Source organism: Anabrus simplex, chromosome 3, assembly GCF_040414725.1.
Source record: "Anabrus simplex isolate iqAnaSimp1 chromosome 3, ASM4041472v1, whole genome shotgun sequence".
NCBI classification, from domain to species: Eukaryota; Metazoa; Arthropoda; class Insecta; order Orthoptera; family Tettigoniidae; genus Anabrus; species Anabrus simplex.
Genome location: NC_090267.1, coordinates 80,210,184 through 80,229,608, shown reverse-complemented (window position 1 = coordinate 80,229,608; position 19,425 = coordinate 80,210,184). Strand labels below are relative to the sequence as shown.

At 39.9% G+C, this 19,425-nt stretch overlaps 1 protein-coding gene across 1 annotated transcript in view; it reads left to right on the top strand.

Annotated features, from left to right (window-relative positions):
• Window positions 1–19,425, top strand: part of Cep97 (centrosomal protein 97kDa) — a 275,047-nt gene that overhangs the window by 53,589 nt on the left and 202,033 nt on the right. Inside the window, exon 4 of the mRNA XM_067142588.2 lies at window positions 16,336–16,437. Coding sequence (XP_066998689.1) covers window positions 16,336–16,437 — 102 coding nt within the window. The remainder of the gene's footprint in view (window positions 1–16,335; window positions 16,438–19,425) is intronic.

Genomic DNA, 19,425 nt, shown 5'->3' with positions numbered 1-19,425 from the left:
AATTGTCATTACATCCATTATTAATTTTTTCTTATAAATGCCTTCCAAAATTCGAGGTCATCTTATCTACAATGTTGTCTTTTATTCATACATACATACATACATACATACATACATACATACATACATATTATCATTATAGACTGTTATGCCTTTCCGCATTCAGTCTGCAAGCCTCTGTAAATTTACTAAACGTCGCCACAGTCCTCGATTTGCAACTAGTGTTGTGGCCTCATTTAGTTATATACCTCTTACCTTTAAATCGTTAGAAACCGAGTCTAACCATCGTCATCTTGGTCTACCTCTACTTCTCTTACCCTCCATAGCAGAGTCCATTATTCTCCTAGCTAACCTATCCTCCTCCATTCGCCTCACATGACCCCACCACCGAAGCCGGTTTATGCGTACAGCTTCATCCATCGAGTCCATTCCTATATTAGCCTTTATCTCCTCATTCCGAGTACCCTCATGCCATTGTTCCCACCTGTTTGTACCAGCAATCATTCTTGCTACTTTCATGTCTGTTACTTCTAACTTATGAATAAGATATCCTGAATCCACCCAGCTTTCGCTCCCGTAAAGCAAAGTTGGTCTGAAAACAGACCGATGTAAGGATAGTTTTGTCTGGGAGCTGACTTCCTTCTTACAGAATACTGTTGATCGCAGCTGCGAGCTCACTGCATTAGCTTTACGACACCTTGATTCAATCTCACTTACTCTATTGCCATCCTGGGAGAACACACAACCTAAATACTTGAAAGTATCGACCTGTTCTAGCTTTGTATCACCAATCTGACATTCAATTCTGTTGAATTTCTTACCTACTGACATCAATTTAGTCTTCGAGAGGCTGATTTTCATACCATACTCATTGCACCTATTTTCAAGTTCCACGATATTAGACTGTAGGCTTTCGGCACAATCTGCCATTAAGACCAAGTCGTCAGCATAGGCCAGACTGCTTACTACATTTCCACCTAACTGAATCCCTCCCTGCCATTTTATACCTTTCAGCAGATGATCCATGTAAACTATGAACAGCAAAGGTGAAAGATAGGTGAAAGATTACAGCTTTGTCTAACACCTGTAAGTATCCTGAACCAAGAACTCATTCTACCATCAATTCTCACTGAAGCCCAATTGTCAACATAAATGCCTTTGATTGATTTTAATAAACTACCTTTAATTCTATAGTCCCCCAGTATGGTGAACATCTTTTCCCTCGATACCCTGTCATATGCTTTCTCTAGATCTACGAAACATAAACACAATTGCCTATTCCTCTCGTAGCATTTTTCAGTTACCTGGCGCATACTGAAAATCTGATCCTGACAGCCTCTCTGTGGTCTGAAACCACACTGGTTTTCATCCAACTTCCTCTCAACGACTGATCGCACCCTCCCTTCTAAGATGCCAGTGAATACTTTGCCTGGTGTACTAATCATTGAGATACCTCAATAGTTGTTGCAATCCTTCCTGTTCCCTTGCTTTTAGATAGGTGCAATTACTGCTTTTGTCCAATCTGAAGGTACCTTACCAACACTCCATGCTAATTTTACTACTCTATGAAGCCATTTCATCCCTGCCTTCCCACTGTACTTCACCATTTCAGGTCTAATTTCATCTATTCCTGCTGCCTTATGACAATGGAGTTTATTTACCATCCTTTCCACTTCCTCAAGCATAATTTCACCATCATTTTCCTCCTCCCCATGAGCTTGGCTGTTCACAACACCACCAGGATGATTTCCTTTTACATTGAGAAGATGTTCAAAATATTCCCTCCACCTCTCCAGTGATTCCCTGGGATCTATTATGAGTTCACCTGAATTACTCAAAACACTGTTCATTTCCTTTTTCCCTCCCTTCCTAAGATTCTTTATTGCTGTCCAGAAAGGTTTCCCTGCTGCTTGACCTAGCCTTTCCAGGTTGTTACCAAAATCTTCCCGTGACTTCTTTTTGGATTCAACAACTATTTGTTTCGCTCTGTTTCTTTCATCTACATACAACTCCTTGTCTGCCTCGGCCCTTGTTTGGAGCCATTTCTGATAAGCCTTCTTTTTACATTTACAAGCTGCTCTCACTTCATCATTCCACCAAGATGTTCGCCTTTTCCCATCTTTACCCACAGTTGTTCCTAGGCATTCCCTTGCTGTTTCTACTACAGCATCCCTGTATGCCACCCATTCACTTTCTATATCCTGAACCTGCTTACTGTCTACTGTTCGAAACTTCTCACTAATCATATCCATGTACTTCCGTCTAATTTCCTCGTCCTGGAGATTTTCTACTCTTATTCGTTTGCAGACAGATTTCACTTTCTCTACCTTAGGCCTAGAGATACTTAGTTCACTACAGATCAGATAGTGGTCTGTGTCATCGAAAAATCCCCGGGAAACTCGTACATTCCTAACAGATTTCCTGAATTCAAAGTCTGTTAAGATATAGTCTATTATGGATCTGGTACCCCTAGCCTCCCATGTGTAGCGGTGAATAGCCTTATGCTTGAAGAATGTATTCGTAACAGCTAAACCCATACTAGCACAGAAGTCCAGCAAATGCTTCCCATTCCCATTAGCTTCCATATCTTCCCCACATTTACCAATCACCCTTTCGTATCCTTCAGTTCTATTCCCAACTCTCGCATTGAAATCACCCATTAGCACTATTCTATCCTTGCTGTTGACCCTGACCACGATGTCACTCAATGCTTCATAAAACTTGTCAACTTCATCCTCATCTGCACCCTCACATGGTGAATACACGGACACAATTCTAGTCCTAATTCCTCCAACTGACAAATCTACCCACATCATTCGCTCATTTGCGTGCCTAACAGAAACTATGTTCCGTGCAATGGTATTCCTGATAAAGAGCCCTACCCCAGACTCTGCCCTTCCCTTTCTAACACCCGTCAAGTACACTTTATAATCTCCTATATCTTCCTCGTTATCTCCCCTTACCCGAATATCACTTACTCCTAGCTCATTCAGATGCATCCTCTTTGCTGACTCAGCCAGTTCTACTTTCTTCCATAAGCCCCATTAATATTGATAGCTCCCCATCGAATTCCATTTCGTTCGCCAGGTTGTTTCCAAGGAGTCCCTCGCCTGTCAAATGGAAGTGGGACTCCGTTACTCCCATAAGTCCGAGGCTTGCTTAAAATGTTCTGAGCTTGGTCGATTCATGAAGCAGGATGCTACTCTACTTGCACATAGTCCAAGTGAGGATCTCTCCTCTAACGGGTTATGGACCACCGGTGGATTGTATAGTCCTAGCCGCCTGAGCACAAGGAGGGCCAGGGCTCAGAATATGTCTGAGATGCCCACTCCCATTCCATAGCAACTGGTATCCCGACTCTCAGGACCACTTACTAGGCCACTCAGCCGTTGCCCATGGTTCACGAACTAGGACGTGACTACAGTAACCCACAAACATTCAGCCAGTATAATAATTACTGTACACTCGGCCAGTGGTACCACTGGATAAAACTTCTGCGGGTTCACTGCTTATTGTTACTTATAATAATTAATCTTAATGAACATACTGTATTCCTGATGAACATACCGTATTGGTGTACTCAACAAATTGGACTAACCTCTCACCTCCATTATTGCTGTCATCAGTACCATAGTTGCACACCACAGTGTTACCTAGTTTCTTGGTATCAGCTTTTACATTAAAATCGCCAATAACCAACTGAAAATGACAATCATTCCCTTTTTGACAGGTGCTAGCTATCCAGACATTCATAAAATGACTCAAATTCTTCATCTGGGTGGCTTGAAGTGGGAGCATACACCTGTTTGACAACTTAAGTACTAATCGCGCTACTCTGCTGGATGATCCTTCTAAAACAGACACTTTATCTGTGATCTTGTTAATCAAAAACCCAACTACATTGTGTTTCCAATCTGGTTCACCACAAAAGTAGAACAGGATACCAGATTTTAAACGGAAACAGTCTTGTCTTTTACGGCGCACTTCGCTTAAACCAATAATACTCCAGTTGATTTTCTCAAGCTCATTCTCAATTTCTTCTAGACTGTCTGTGCCTTTTGTTAATTGCGCTGTATGCAGACAAGGGTTATCATGGAGCAATAAGACTGGTTGTTGTCTTTGTCTTTCGTTGTCAGTAGCAAAGGCAAGCCATCTTAGCTGGTCACTGTACACAGACAGAGGTAATCGTTACATTTTTCAGAAGTAGTTCATGGTGAAGAATGCCATCTTTGTTCCATCAAACACACAACATGATTTTCTGTGGATGGCCACTATCCTTGGCACGGGGAGTTGCTTTTCTTAATGAGCTGAGCCATTCTTTCCTCTTCTTCATGTTGACATACAGGTGCCATTTCTCGTCACCGGTGACAGTGTTCGAAAGGAATGCTTCGTGCCTGTTACAAGCCAACCGGTGCCGTGCAAACAATGACAAACAGATGTTTACTCGTTGATTTTTGTTGCTGTCACTTAGCACATGTGGTACCCACATACCCAATTTGTGTACCTTACCCATCGAATGCAAATGATGTACAATAGTTGACTGATCACATTCAAAAACTTGCGCCATTTCCGGCATTGTTTGACGAGGATTCTCATGAAGCAACTCATTCAAGCGATTTTCATCAAAATCTGAAGGTCTTCCAGAACGTGGATCATCAGACAAGTCAAACCGTCCTGCTCAAAAGCAGGAAAACCATTTTTGTGATGTTCTTTCAGTAATTGCTTCATTCCCTACGCTTTACAAATTGTTCTCACAGCTCCTGCTGCAATAGATCCTCGGTTAAACTCAAAGAGTAAAATGTGTCTGAAATGTTCACTTTTCTCAACTTGACATTCCATATCCGTGTCGGAAATATACGTAAATAATACGTTCACAATCAAGAAAACCTGTCTCTCACAATGCACAAACTCCAAACTCAGTTAAAACAATGGAATAACGATAAGCAATCCCTTCACACCGCATTGTTGCCAACCCAAAAGAATACCGCACGAACTTATGCATCGACCCTATAAAAACAAGAAAAGGACAATCTTAGTATAGTAATCAATGGACCCGATAAGAAATCAAAATGGTGGAACTTAGGGCATGAAAGATAGCCAATTTACACCCTATAAAACAACGAAATAAGTCACAGATTACTAGGAAGAAAAATTTAACACGCCGGGCTGAGTGGCTCAGGCTGTTCAGGCGCTGGCCTTCTGACCCCAACTTGGCAGGTTCGATCCTGGCTCAGTCCGGTGGTATTTGAAGGTGCTCAAATACGTCAGCCTCGTGTCGGTAGATTTACTGGCATGTAAAAGAACTCCTGCGAGACTAAATTCTGGCACCTCGGCGTCTCCGAAAACCGTAAAAGAGTAGTTAGTGGGACGTAAAACAAATAACATTATTTTTATTATTATAAAAAAATAACACAACATGCTTTGAATAGTATAAAGAAGGGGTGGTGATGTTCTTGGTGTTGACATCCTGAAACATACAGGAGAGAGAACAATAATCCACTTAGTAAAAGTATTTGCTTACTGTGTGCACTCTGCTTCAATCCTACTATCATGGAATAAAGCGAAGATAATATTGATACATAAGAAAGGAAATATTCATAATATTAAAAACTATCCTCCTATTGGCTTGCTCTCTATTTTATACAAAGTTTCACAAAGATCTTGTTAAATTAAATCAGTTTCACTCTGGATTGAGCCCAGCCTGTTGAAGAAGCAGGATTCTGCAGCAACTTTTGCACCATAGACCACATTCTGACTATTAGAAAAGTGATTAGCAGAGCATGTGAATACCAGCTGCCTCTCTGTATTGCCTTTGTTGATTTTGAAAAGGCATTTGACTCTGTCAGCCATACAGCTGTCATGCAAGGTTTAAGTGAACAAGGAGTGGAAGCAACGTGAATTAAACTACTCAATAATATCTACGAGGCTTCTTCAGCCTATGTTAACATCGATGAATGAACTCAAGAATAAGAGGGGTGTCAAACAAGGCGATCCCATCTCTCCAAAACTGTTCTCAGCTGTTTTGGAGATGGCTATGTCAAAACTGTGCTGGGATGAAAAGGGAATTAGAATTAATGGGAGAAGACTTAACAGCTTGAGATTTGTGGATGATATTTCTTTACTGTCAAATGACTTCAATGAGCTACAAACCTTAGTTACAGGTCTTGTATGGGAATGTCAGTGGGTTGACCTACCGTTACAAAACTATAGTTATGTCCAGTAAATGGATCCAGACAGGAATAGTGAAAATTAAGGCCACGCCTTTAGAAGAGGTCGGTGAATTTATCTACCTTGGCCAGATTTTAAATATGATGGGAGATATAAAACCAGAAATCTATTAGTGCATCAAGCTTGGATGGCAAGCTTTTGGAAGGAATTCATCAGTTTTAAGATAAAAAATGTCGATAAAATTGAAGAAATCCATTTTTGATCAGTGCATTCTTTCTGTTTTAACATATGGTTGCGAGACTTGGACGCTAAACAAGTTTACGAAAGGAAAACTTAAGACGGCTCAGAGAGCCATGGAAAGGGCAATGCTGGGACAAGGAAAGGAAAATAGAAGTTGACATCTGATCAATCACTAAGGTTAAGGACATCTTGGAGAGAGTATTCTCTTTAAAATAGCAGTGGGCTGGCCATGTCACATGACATAATGATGAAAGATGGACGAAGCTAGTGCTGGAATGGAGTCCGAAAGAGCACGGGAGGCATAGAGGAAGACCACCAGACAAATGGGACAGAGATATCGGGAAGATTGCTGGTATCACCTGGCAGAGAACTGCACAAAATTTTACCTCGTGGAGAAGCTTATTCGGATCTATGACTTAAAGAGGCTACATCATTTAATGATTGATTTGGCTGAACGTGATAGTGATGATAATTCATTTTAGGTGGCTACTCGTAGCCTGGTGCAGCCCTTGTAAGGCAAACCCTCAAACGAGGTTGGGCGGCATCTGCAGTATATGAGAACTGCATGCTTTTGTAGTGGAGGATAGTGTTGTATGTGGTGTGTGAGATGCAGGAATGTTGGGTGGTACAAAGACCCAGTCCCCAAGCTAGGGGAAATAAGTATTTAAGGTAAAGATCTCTGACTTAGCCAGGAATCAAACCCAGGGCCATCTGAACTGAAGGTGACTATGCTGACCATCCAATCAAGGAGCCAGACTATTGTTACTTAATTTTAACATAGATGTAAAATAGTGACATTGCTTTATTAGCAACGTGACTTACTTTTGAAGGCGCATAGCTGCAGCTCGAAGTTACCAAAACAGTGAGAAATGAAAGAGAGAGAGAGAATATGATGTGTAATTACCTTAAGCTGACCCAGTTTCGTCTGATGTTGAAGATACAGCTGGCGTTAGAATAACTGCTTCAAGAACATGTTAGGCAGACTACTGTTATTTATGCTCTTGTCTTGATGTATTTTGCTGTTTGCTTCTCATAAAACACTCTTATTTACTAATGTACATTGATTACATAAACTTAGGCTACGTATGCCTGTTGATGCTGTATACATCATAGTTACCAAAATATTCTGGTTTATTGTAGCCAATTATATAAAAAATGCAATATATTGCAATTAAAATCCCTTCAAAACCTACAACAAATGGCAAATTTTTACTGCGCACTTTGAAGCAGTGTTTCAGCTAATTTTGGGGCTGCCCGATGTAGCCCTTACCTATAACTGGTCCATGCCTCATTTTGGCACTGCCTTCGGTCTTTGCTGCATAACCTCTGGGGGTGCTTTTTGAGGACTCAACCAGTCTCTGGGCTGATGACCTAACAGACAGCAGACCGTTAGTTCTAGGATGTGTTTAGTTACCCTGTCTTCTTTGATAAAGATTTTTTCATTTAGCATAATAACCTGGAAAGGCTAGGTCAAGCAGCAGGGAAACCTTTCTGGACAGTAATAAAGAAAAATAATAATAATAATAATTGTACCAGGAGGTACACCCCTATGCCACACTTTTAAATCTTGCGCCAATAAAACCTCCTCTACAGGAGAAACACTGAACTTGAAACTAGACCTACTTAAACTTTTTCTCAGGAGATGTCACTACCGTAATTTTGTGATTATGAAGTTGCCAGTACTGCGTGAATTTCAACTTGTTTTGTTTTCCGTTCTTCAAGAAGTGTGGACATTCTCTCATAGATGTCTCTGCTAAAAATCTATGATCATGCACCCTGGTGCAAAGTGAAGAAACTTTTTTGAAGAAATTTTGTACTCATGAGTTTTTTTCTTTACTAAATTTTGTTCATTCTTTTGTGGGTTGGCAATATTTATCTTTTCCTTCTGCCAGTTTTGAATTTAGCCAATCCAGAATTTCTGTAATTAATTTCCTACCAATCACAGGCTGCTTCTTTGATTTGGTGTGTAACTTTTAAATTCTCCAATAAAGTGAGAGGGTGTGGGTTATTTATTCATGAAAGGTCTCGAACTTTCCCCTAGGGTTTATATACGGCTGATTTTCACGTCTCTTGGCCACTTGATCAACATCTAACTAAGTGTGTGTACGTAATGAAGGAGGCAGGAAGCGCCTCTTTCATCAGGCAGCAGGTCTTCAGCAAGGTAATGGCCGTTTAACATCTTTATTTCTTGCTAGCTCAGCAGTTTAACCCGCGGGAAAGGTCCGAAACCTTTACTATGTAACCTACTTTTCTAAACATGTAATTTTCTGCTGGTTTATGTAAAAACTTCGTAAAATCTGTAACTGTAATTCGGGGATAGAGAGTGATTTACCCTCTCGAGCTCCCCTTCATTTTGGTTTGAGGTGACTACGTTTTGATAACTGATTTTCTTCTCTTCCTTAATGTTTTAAAATTTCTTTCTTATACGGGTCACCTCCATAGTTTAGGAATAGCCCCTGTTTCATCGGCCTAGTGCCTTTTAGGTTTTAGAAGCTACATAGAGGAGTGCAAGTATTCGCCTCCTTTCTTTTTTGGAATTTTGGGCCATTTACTGAACCTATTCTTTTTCTGATAAGGCTCAGTAGGTTGGGTACAAGATACCCCTGTGTCATTTTTGTAAGTTGTGCCTTGACGGCAATTAATTGTTAGGTCTGGTATTGCCTTGAATAGGCTTGAAAAACTGAGAGCGTGTCAGCTCTTTTCTAGTGTTGTTTGAATGCCTCTGGGAGGCTTGACATTGTAAAGTGGAGCAAGTGCTCCCTATTATTAGGAGATTTCTGCCCTTGAACAAATTTGGGCGTTGAGCTAGGAGCTCAGAATTGTAAAACTAGGGGCTTGTAGCCCAAGAGAGTTAAAATTCTTGGATCCTGTTAAATTTTGTTGTTATTGATTGTTAAAACTCAGAAAATATAACCTTGTTAAAGTTTTAAATTAACTTTGATTTGGTAGTTAGACCCATTCTTCCCGGCACCTTCTTTCACCTCTGCTGATCCACCAACCATGGTAACAATAATAATAAAGAGGGAGGAAAAATGGAAATGAAGAGTGTTTTGGGTAATTCAGGTGAGCTCATAATAGATCCCAGGGAATCACTGGACAGGTGGAAGAAATATTTTGAAAATCTTCTCAATACAAAAGGAAATCTTCCTGGTGGTGTCGCGAACAACAGAGCTTATGGGGAGGAGGAAAATGAAGTTGGTGAAATTACGCTTGAAGTGGAAAGGATGGTAAATAAACTCCACTGTCATAAAACTGCAGGAATAGATGAAATTAGACCTGAAATGGTGAAGTATAATGGGAAGGTAGGGACAAAATGGCTTCATAGAGTAGTAAGATTAGCATGGAGTGTTGGTAAGGTACCTTCAGGTTGGACAAAAGCAGCAATTGCACCTATCTATAAGCAAGGGAACAGGAAGGATTGCAACAACTATCAAGGTATCTTATTGATTAGTATACCAGGCAAAGTATTCACTGGCGTCTTAGAAGGAAGGGTGTGATCAGTGATTGAGAGGATGGTGGATGAAAACCAGTGTGGTTTCAGACCACAGAAGTATGCGCCAGGTAACTGAAAAATGCTACGAGAGGAATAGACGGTTGTGTTTATGTTTCGTAGATCTAGAGAGAGCATATGACAGGGTACCGAGGGTAAAGATGATCGTCATACTGGGGGACTATGGGATTTAGGGTAGGATATTAAAATCAATCAAAGGCATTTATGTTGACAATTGGGCTGCAGTGACAATTGAGGGTAGAATGAGTTTTTGGTTCAAGGTACTTATGGGAGTTAGACAAGGCTGTAATTTTTCACCTTTGTTGTTTGTAGTTTACATAGATCATCTGCTGAAAGATTCAAAGTGACAAGGAGGGATTCAGTTAGGTGGAAATGTAGTAAGCAGTCTGGCCTATGCTGACGACTTGGTCTTAATGGCAGATTGTGCCAAAAACCTGCAGTCTTATATCATGGAACTTGAAAATAGGTGCAATGAGTATGGTATGAAAATTAGCCTTTTGAAGACTAAATCGATGTCAGTAAGTACGAAATTCAACAGAATTGAATGTCAAGATTGGTGATACAAAGCTAGAACAGGTAGATAATTTCAAGTATTTAGGATGTACGTTCTCCCAGGATGGTAATATAGTAAGTGAGATTAAATCAACGTGCAGCAAAGCTAATGCAGTACGCTCATAGTTGTGATCAACAGTATTCTGTAAAAAGGAAGTCGGCTCCTGGTCAGAACTATCTCTGTGTTGGTCGGTTTTCAGACCAGCTTTGCTTTACGGAAGCGAAAGCTGGGTGGACTCAGGATATCTTATTCATAAGTTAGAAGTAACATACAAGAAAGTAGCGAAAATGATTGCTGGTACAAACAGGTGAGAACAATGGCAGGAGGGTACTTGGAATGAGGATATAAAGGCTAAGTTAGGAATGAACTCGAGAGATGAAGCTGTACGCATAAACCGGCTTCAGTGGTTGGGTCATGTGAGGCGAATGGAGGAGGATAGGTTACCTTTGAGAATAATGGACTCTGTTATGGAGGGTAAGAGAAGTAGGGGAAGACCAAGTCGATGATGGTTAGACTCAGTTTCTAACAATTTAAAGATAAGAGGTAAGGAACTAAATGAGGCAATAGCACTTGTTGCAAATAGAGAATTGTGGCAATGTTTAGTAAATTCACAAAGACTTGCAGACTGAACGCTGAAAGGCATAACTGTCTATAATGATGTATGTATGTATGTATGTATGTATGTATGTATGTATGTATGTATGTATGTGTGTGTGTGTGTGTGTGTGTGTGTGTATGTATGTATGTAACATTTCTTTGAGAGTAGTTTGTTTACATTGTAACTTGGCACATCTTTGAATTCTACTATTTGTTTGATAGAATATGAGTCTTTGTGTATTTTGGGGAGGGCTCTTAATATATGGAGTGCCGAGCTTGATAGCTGCAGTCGCTTAAGTGCGGCCAGTATCCAGTATTTGGGAGATTAGTAGGTTCGAACCCCACTGTCGGCAGCCCTGAAAATGATTTTCCGTGGTTTCCCATTTTCACACCAGGCAAATGCTGGGGCTGTACCTTAATTAAGGCCACGGCCGCTTCCTTCCCACTCCTAGCCCCTCCCTGTCCCATCGTCGCCATAAGACCTATCTGTGTCGGTGCAACGTAAAACAACTAGCAAAAAAAGAAAATATATATGGAGTTTGTGATTTTTATGGCAAGTCTCTCTTTTTCGTGCCGTGTGAGGAAAAGGTTTATTTTCTTGATCACTTGTTTTATCTCCTTTTGAAATTTATTTTTGGATCATGCTTGATTTCTTGTATACCGTTGTTGTTTATGAATTATTTTGTACCGAGCGAGTTGGCTGCGTTGTTAGGGGGATGCAGCTCTGAGCTTGCATTTGGGAGATAGTGGGTTTGAACCCCACTGTTGGCAGCCCTGAAGATGGTTTTCTGTCGTTTCCCATTTTCACAGCAGGCAAATGGCGGGGCTGTACCTTAATTAAGGCCATGGTCATTTCTTTACCACTCCTAACCCTTTCCTATCCCATCTTGCCATAAAACCTATCAGTATTGGTGTGACATAAACAAGTTGTAAAAAAATAAAATAAAAATTGAATGTTAATTGTAATAGGTAGCAAAGCCTACACAAACATGTGTAGGTTTGCACTGCGTAACAGAAAATGGGAAGCCGGAAAGAAAAATGTTCATCACCACCACCATCATCGATTTTCCGCTCCAATAAGCCGGGTGCAGGTGTTTATGAGCCTCTTCCAGTTCGTCCCGTCCATCCATAGCTGATGTTCTACCTTTTGTTGCCAATTTAAATCACATTTGGCAAGGTCTTTGAAAATTTGCTTTTCCCAATTATCACGAGGCCTCCCTCTGGGCCTTTTACCAACAACATTCCTTTCATAGTATGCTCTTGGGGTACTAATTGGAGTCACCCTTCTCATATGTCCATACCATCGTAATATACTTAATTCTGAGCTTTCCAATAGGCTCCTGTCCAATCCAATTTGTTGCCAAATACTTTCATTTCTTATTTTGTCTCTCCATGTCATTTGGAGACATGACCGAAGGAACTTCATTTCAGTAAGCGACTTTGTGCAGATCTGGTCAATGTTGCTGCTTCCAGTCCATACGTTAGAATTGGTACAAGATAGGTTTTGTACAGTGTGAGCTTGCAAGCTTGGGGAAATGAGTCATCCCAAAGTAATTGACGAACGAAATGGTAGGATTTTGATGCAGCTTGAATTCTTTTGCCTGTTTCTTAGTTTATGATATTGTCATAAGAAACAAAGCTCACTAAGTATTTGAAGTTATTGATAATGTCTACTTCTTCAGTAGGATTTCGATTCATCACTAAACCGACGGTTTTAGTTCGGCTGATGATCATTCCCATTCTTTCAAAGTCTTCTGGCCAAAGATCTAGTTTAGCTTGAACTTCTGCTTCTGTCTCACCCCATAGCATATCATCATCAGCAAATACAAGTGCATTTGTTGTCTGATCCTTCATTGTCTCTGCTTTTATAACCTCATCCATTATAGTAATGAAGAGAAGTAGTGATAGACAATTTCCTTGTTGGACTCCGCTCTTAGTTTCGAAACAGTTTGACCTGCTTCCTTGAATTTGCACACAGCTTTTTGTCTCTTGTTATAGTTGTTTTACTCAAGCTCTAATCTCATCTGGCACTTCCTTACGTCTCAAATATTCCCAAATCTGCTTACGATGTACATGATCATGTGGCTTCTCAGTACCCAAGAATACAACTATAACCTTTCTATTCTTATCGCAGTACTTTTCAAAGAGCATTCTTGTCAAAAAAAATGAGGTCTAGCATTGATCTGTTCGCTCTAAATCCATGTTGTTCTTCCTCAAGTTTATGTTCAACAAATTTTCTGACTTTTCTTTCCAGGATGGTCTTGTATATTTTTAACCCATGAGATAGAAGAGTTACGCCTCTATAGTTGTTACACTTCTTTTGGTCACCTTTCTTAAGTAGTAGAATAATCACTCCTTGCCTCCAGTCACTGAGGATTTCATTTTCTTCCCAAATTTTATTTAGTACTCTGTACAACCATTGTATTCCAGGTTCTCCAAGTGCTTTGATCATGTCCACACTGAACTCATTCAGTCCTGTAGACTTGTTGTTTTTCATTTTCAATATTGCTGTTTCCACTTCTAGCCAGGTCAAACTTTCTACATTATAATTTATAGGGTTTAGAAGGTCATCTTGTGTGCCGTCAGTTGTATTACAGTTCAGTAAGTGATTGAAATATCTACTGAACTCCTGTAATATTTCATTTTCGTTTCTAGTTACCTCTCCGTTTGGAAGCTCTACTGTGTTGATAGTACTATTATCGTTTCTTTTGTTTTAACAGTGCTATACAGGAGATTCTTGTGTTTGTCTTGCTCTATTCTATTGGCAAGATTTTCTTTGTATTTACAATCAATACTGATCTGCATTTAGGGCAGTTGCCTAGGTGGCAGATTCCCTATCTGTTGTTTTCCTAGCCTTTTCTTAAATGATTTCAACGGAATTCGAAATTTATTGAACATCTCCTATGGTAAGTTATTCCAATCCCTAACTGCCCTTCCTATAAATTAATATTTGCCCCAGTTTGTCCTCTTGAATTTCACCTTTATATCTTCATATTATGATCTTTCCTACTTTTAAAGATGCCACTCAAACTTATTCATCTATTAATGTCATTCCACGTCATCTCTCCACTGACAGCTCGGAACATACCACTTAATGGAAATTCTAAGTTCCCGTGGAGGGAATTAGATATTTTTCCACCAATAGAGCATATCAAAATTCTATATAGAGCAAACGCCGGAAAAGCCAGCATCTAATTCTTGATCAGACATACCACTTAGTCGAGCAGCTCATCTTCTTTCTCCCAGTTCTTCCCAGCCCAAACTTTGCAACATTTTTGTAACGCTACTCTTTTGTCGGAAATCACCCAGAACAAATCGAGCTGCTTTGTATTTCCATTTCTCAGTGTCAACCATTCTTTCGACCTGTAATCATTTTTCTCTGTTAAATGATAGTTTGTCCTCGATTTCACTTGGATTTCCTCATACTCTGGCACAGTACATAGCTCTTCTTGCACCATTTCTAGCTTTGACAGCAGCTTTTACATCCTCATTCCACCATGCTGTTTCTTTGGATTTCCTTATTTGGCTCTGCATTCCACATACTCTCTCAGCTGTCTTCACCAATACTGTCCTCAGGTTATGCCATTCCTCATTTGCAGATCTCAGATCTTCTTTTGGTAACATCTTCCAAACACTTTCTTCACCCTCGGTTCAGAAAGTCTCCAAGTTTTTATTTTTGGTGTTCTTTTGTTGTAGACTTTAGGAGGTCTTCTCTTTGTGATATCTGCAACGAACAGCCTGTGGTCTCCCTCCAAATTTTCACTAGGAATTACTTTGACATCATTTACACCGTTCCAAACTTCTTGGTCGGCGAGTACATAATCAATCACAGTTCCATATTGATCGTCCCAAGTATATCTTATGATCTTATGCGTGCCCCTTTTTTTGAACCAAGTGTTCTTTTGTTTCTTTTTTTTACAAGTTGCTTTACGTCACACTGACACAGATAGGTCTTATGGCGATGATGAGACAGGAAAGAGCTAGGAGTGGGATGGAAGCAGCCGTGGCCTTAATTGAGGTACAGCTCCAGCATTTGCCTGGTGTGAAAATGGGAAACCATGGAAAACCATCTTCAGGGCTGCCGACAGTGGGGTTTGAACCCACTATCTCCCGAATATTGGATACTGGTCGTACTTAAGCGACTGAAGCTATTGAGCTCGGTGAACCAAGTGTTACTTACAACCACATTGTTCCTCATACAAAGATCTAGATGATGTTCGCCCTCTGTCGTCCTATTCCCCATTCCATGAGGACCCAGGGAGGATTCTGTCTGATCCAACCTGAGCGTTAAAGTCTCCCATTACTGCCAAATTTTCACCATCCATATGTTCTTCCAAGTTGGACAGGCAGGCTTCTTTTTCTTCATTTGAACATCCTGATTGTGGAGTATAGACTTGGAATATATATTTGTCTCCATTTCGGTTTACTGACACTTTAATTATATCACTGACAAATTCTGTCTCCATTTCAGTTTACTGACAATTTAAGTATAATTATTATATCACTGACAAATTCAATCTGGCTTTAAACATCAATATCTTTATGAAGTATAAAGCCCACTCCATTTCTTGACTTCAAGTTATTTCCAGACCAGTATAGTTTATAGTCTAGACAGAGGTGTCTTATTCCTGTTGCCTTCCATTTGGTATCACTCTTCCCCATGATAAGAATTTTCCTCCTTTCCATCATATCAACTATTTCTGCAGTTTTATTTGTCAGTGTAAGAATATTTAAGATTTCAATCCGGTAACTGGGTCTTGATTTAGGTTTCGTAGCTGGTGAAGCTTCAGGCTATAAGCTGTCATACGCACCTAGCTGTTGTCGTCTTTAGTTCTTCTATACGAGGCTCGTATTTGTCTTGAAAGCTATTGCAATTACTCTCCAACTGACTTTCTAGGCCTAACGTTAGAGAATATTTTCTGTCAGGCTTATCTCCCTTAGCCTTTAGCAGTCCCCCGCCACATCTGCAAGGCAGCAGCTTCTTGTTGAATTTATGTGTCATTTCCTACACAAAGGCTTCAACAAGCCCTCTAAGGGTGAACTCCTCTGCCCATAGCCATTGGTTCTCCCTTAGTTTTTCAGGTTTTGTAATGGCCGCCCAACCCGCGGTCAGACAGTTGCAGGTAGTACCGTCTACTGTCGCATACAGTAGCAGGATGTATCTGACCTGACAACTTAAATGTTCTTGACTTACACAAATGTGCAGGCATGATCTGAAAGGATTAAAGTTATAATAATTGTCCTTATTAATATTTCATTTTTGCAGACTATTGAACATCTCCATACTAACATCCATCTAGAGCACCTGGACCTATCTGAGAACAGCATCACACACGTCTCAGATATTTCGTTCCTCAAGAATCTCAAGGTAAGAATGAGTGGATCCTTAGTATTCATAGTGAGAATAGTATTATGAAAAGACAAAAACAAGACATCTTGATGTATACATGTTTGTGGGTCGTTCCAAAACAGTGTATGTGTGTTTTAATGCCTAGGTACTTGGATATGAGTCCATTGGCCGCAGTGATGGGTGGTTTGCTATTTTCATTTGTTTTTCACACCGTCTTTGGTCAAGGAGTTAGTTACTCCTTACATCAGAGACAAAAATCATTATGCAAGTGTGTGTTTCTGTATCCATTGTGATGACTGCATGTTGTGTGTTGTGTCGTTTGTGGTGCTGGTGGTGGTGATGATGATGAAGTAGAGAGGGGGTTAAACCCAGTGTCGGCATATTGCCTACTTCTGTTGAATAACACGAAGGGGTCTGCTCAGGGCGTAACGTCTCCATCCGAAAGACGAATCGTCATTATCAGTGTCGTGTGTCCTCACTGCACATGAACACTACTACTGAGAAGTTTAGAATTGAACCCAGGCTTTTGTCATACAATTTAGTGATTAGGAATTGTATACCACCACCTCTTCTACCTTGCTGGCCAACGTTCTGATGGTGAAAAATTTTCCAGTTATGGGGCTTGAACCAGCTTACCACAGTGTCAAACCATAAAAACTTCAATGCCATAACAATTGTGGTCACCAGGTAGTCTTAATTTTTATGTTGCATCAGAAGAAAATGTTGGTAGAATGGTAGTAAAGTTTAAACCTCCCTGCTAATATCTTTTAATTTTGTTGCTGCCCATTGGGAATAGCAGCAGAGTGCCAAAATGACAGCTGACAGGGAAGTACGGGAGAAGTAGGGGTGTTAAAAGAAAACATATTTCAGTCAGCCAGTACTATTTACTACATATTATTTATGCAACATTCGTTTCACCATATTTTTATGGGCTTCTTCAGTGCATTACAGTACTTGGATTCCTTTAATGATATAGAGTTGATAGGTCTACAAAATTAATAAATTAATGTCTTACAACATAATGCCTCATGTTCATTCTAATGGCAGCTGGTCTACAGTATTATGTTCACAAAAGGGTGTATATGAATAATGTCCAACAGTTCATAACACCCACCTACTGTTTGTCTATGAAATTACAGTACAGTTGATCTACAATACATATGAGGTTTAATTGTAGCATTCCTACAACAGTGTCTGGAGGAAAGAAATATGCAATTTTAATGAAGCCTATAGAATATACATTAAAATGTAGAAGTACCTACAGTTTAGTGATGTGTAATAACACATCATCTTCCTCATTAGTCTGGCTCCATGGCTAAATGGTTAGCTTGCTGGCCTTTGGTCACAGTGGTCCTGGATTCGATTCCTGGAAGGGTTGGGAATTTTAACCATAATTGGTTAATTCCGCTGACACTGGGGCTGGGTGTATGTGTCATCATCATTATTTCACCCTCATCTCGACGTGCAGGTCGCCTATGGGTGTCAACTCAAAAGACCTGCATCTGGCGAGTCGAACTTGTCCTCAGACACTCACGGCACTAAAAGCCATATGTTATTTCATTTCATCTTCCTCATTCACTGTATGCAGTTGCGTCTTGCCGTTATGCTCTTTGAGGTAACAATTAATTTCATCGCATTCCTTGTATGTTTAGTAATTTTAAACGGTTGTCTTTCTACGAATTTACTATGAAAGTAGTCATGTAGTTTGAAACATGTAATTTAGAAATTGTGAAAACATAAGTATCTACTTCACTACTAAGGAAACAATCATAGTGTTACAACAGTACCGGTATCTTCGCCTATTGCAATTGCACATTATTTGTGTTTTGACAGAATTATTAGACATTAAACATTGTCAATATCTTCACACATTGTAATTACACATTATTTGTGTTTTGACAGAATTGTTAGACATTAAACATTGTCAGACTTTTTGCCCTTTAAACCTAATATTCAACTTAATTTAATCTTGCAGCTAGACATTTTGTACATTAGGCAGCTTATTCAATTATACATTGTGTTTATTAGATTTAACAGCAGTGGTCCTATTGGCCTGAAAGCCTTAAGATCAACATTATAAATAATTGAATGTTATCAATGTAACACTGTATAAAGAGAAGTTTTTCAAATTAAAGAGTCTTTCGAATAAATTGAAATTAAATATAGAATATTGAAGGACTGTTAGATGCTTTCTTGTCCTTTCAGTATCCTGATCTTAAATTGCATATATTTACTTAACCTTAAAATCCAAAACTGAAGTCTGGTTTAAATATTTTTGGTACCGTCATTTGGGGTTATTTCGGACGCAGGAGGTAATTTCGGACAAAACGGTACTTTTTCGTTTCACGGTTGGTCATTCTGAATTTTCCAAGATAGAATTCCCGCGCTCGAATTTTTTGAATTCAAGACGAATTCCCGCGCCAATTTTAGCGCGTATATCCTGCGTTACTTACGAAATTATCACGTTAATAATGGTCGTTGTTGTCGGTTTCATTATAGCCTTGACAATTGGTACAGGAACTTCTTAGTGTACACAGGTATTAAAAGAGTCCAGCTGCTGTTCACTATTGTCTGCCATTTGTTCTGTTGTGTTTGAAAGTATCCGTGAGGCTTCTACGAACTTTATCTTTAAACACTTCGTTCTACACACATTTTTCTGTGAATCTGTGCAAGGCTGGGGTAATTTCGGACTATGCCGCGTGTGTACAAGAGAAGGTTAGGAGGACAGTTGTATTGCAACTACGAGAAAAGTAAACGCGATGCGGCAGTAAATGCCATTACGGCTGGAAAAATGTCCTACCGCAAAGCCGCGGAGTATTTTCAGGTACCGCGATCGACCCTGGAGAATAAGGTGAACCGCACCAACCTCAAAGCAATCGGAGCACCACCTGTCCTGGACACTGAAGAGGAGGAAATGCTTGTACACGGGATCGTCCGAGCAGCACACTGGGGATATCCTCTCACTTCAAGTAATATTCGATATATTTATTGTAAAGGGGTATCTTG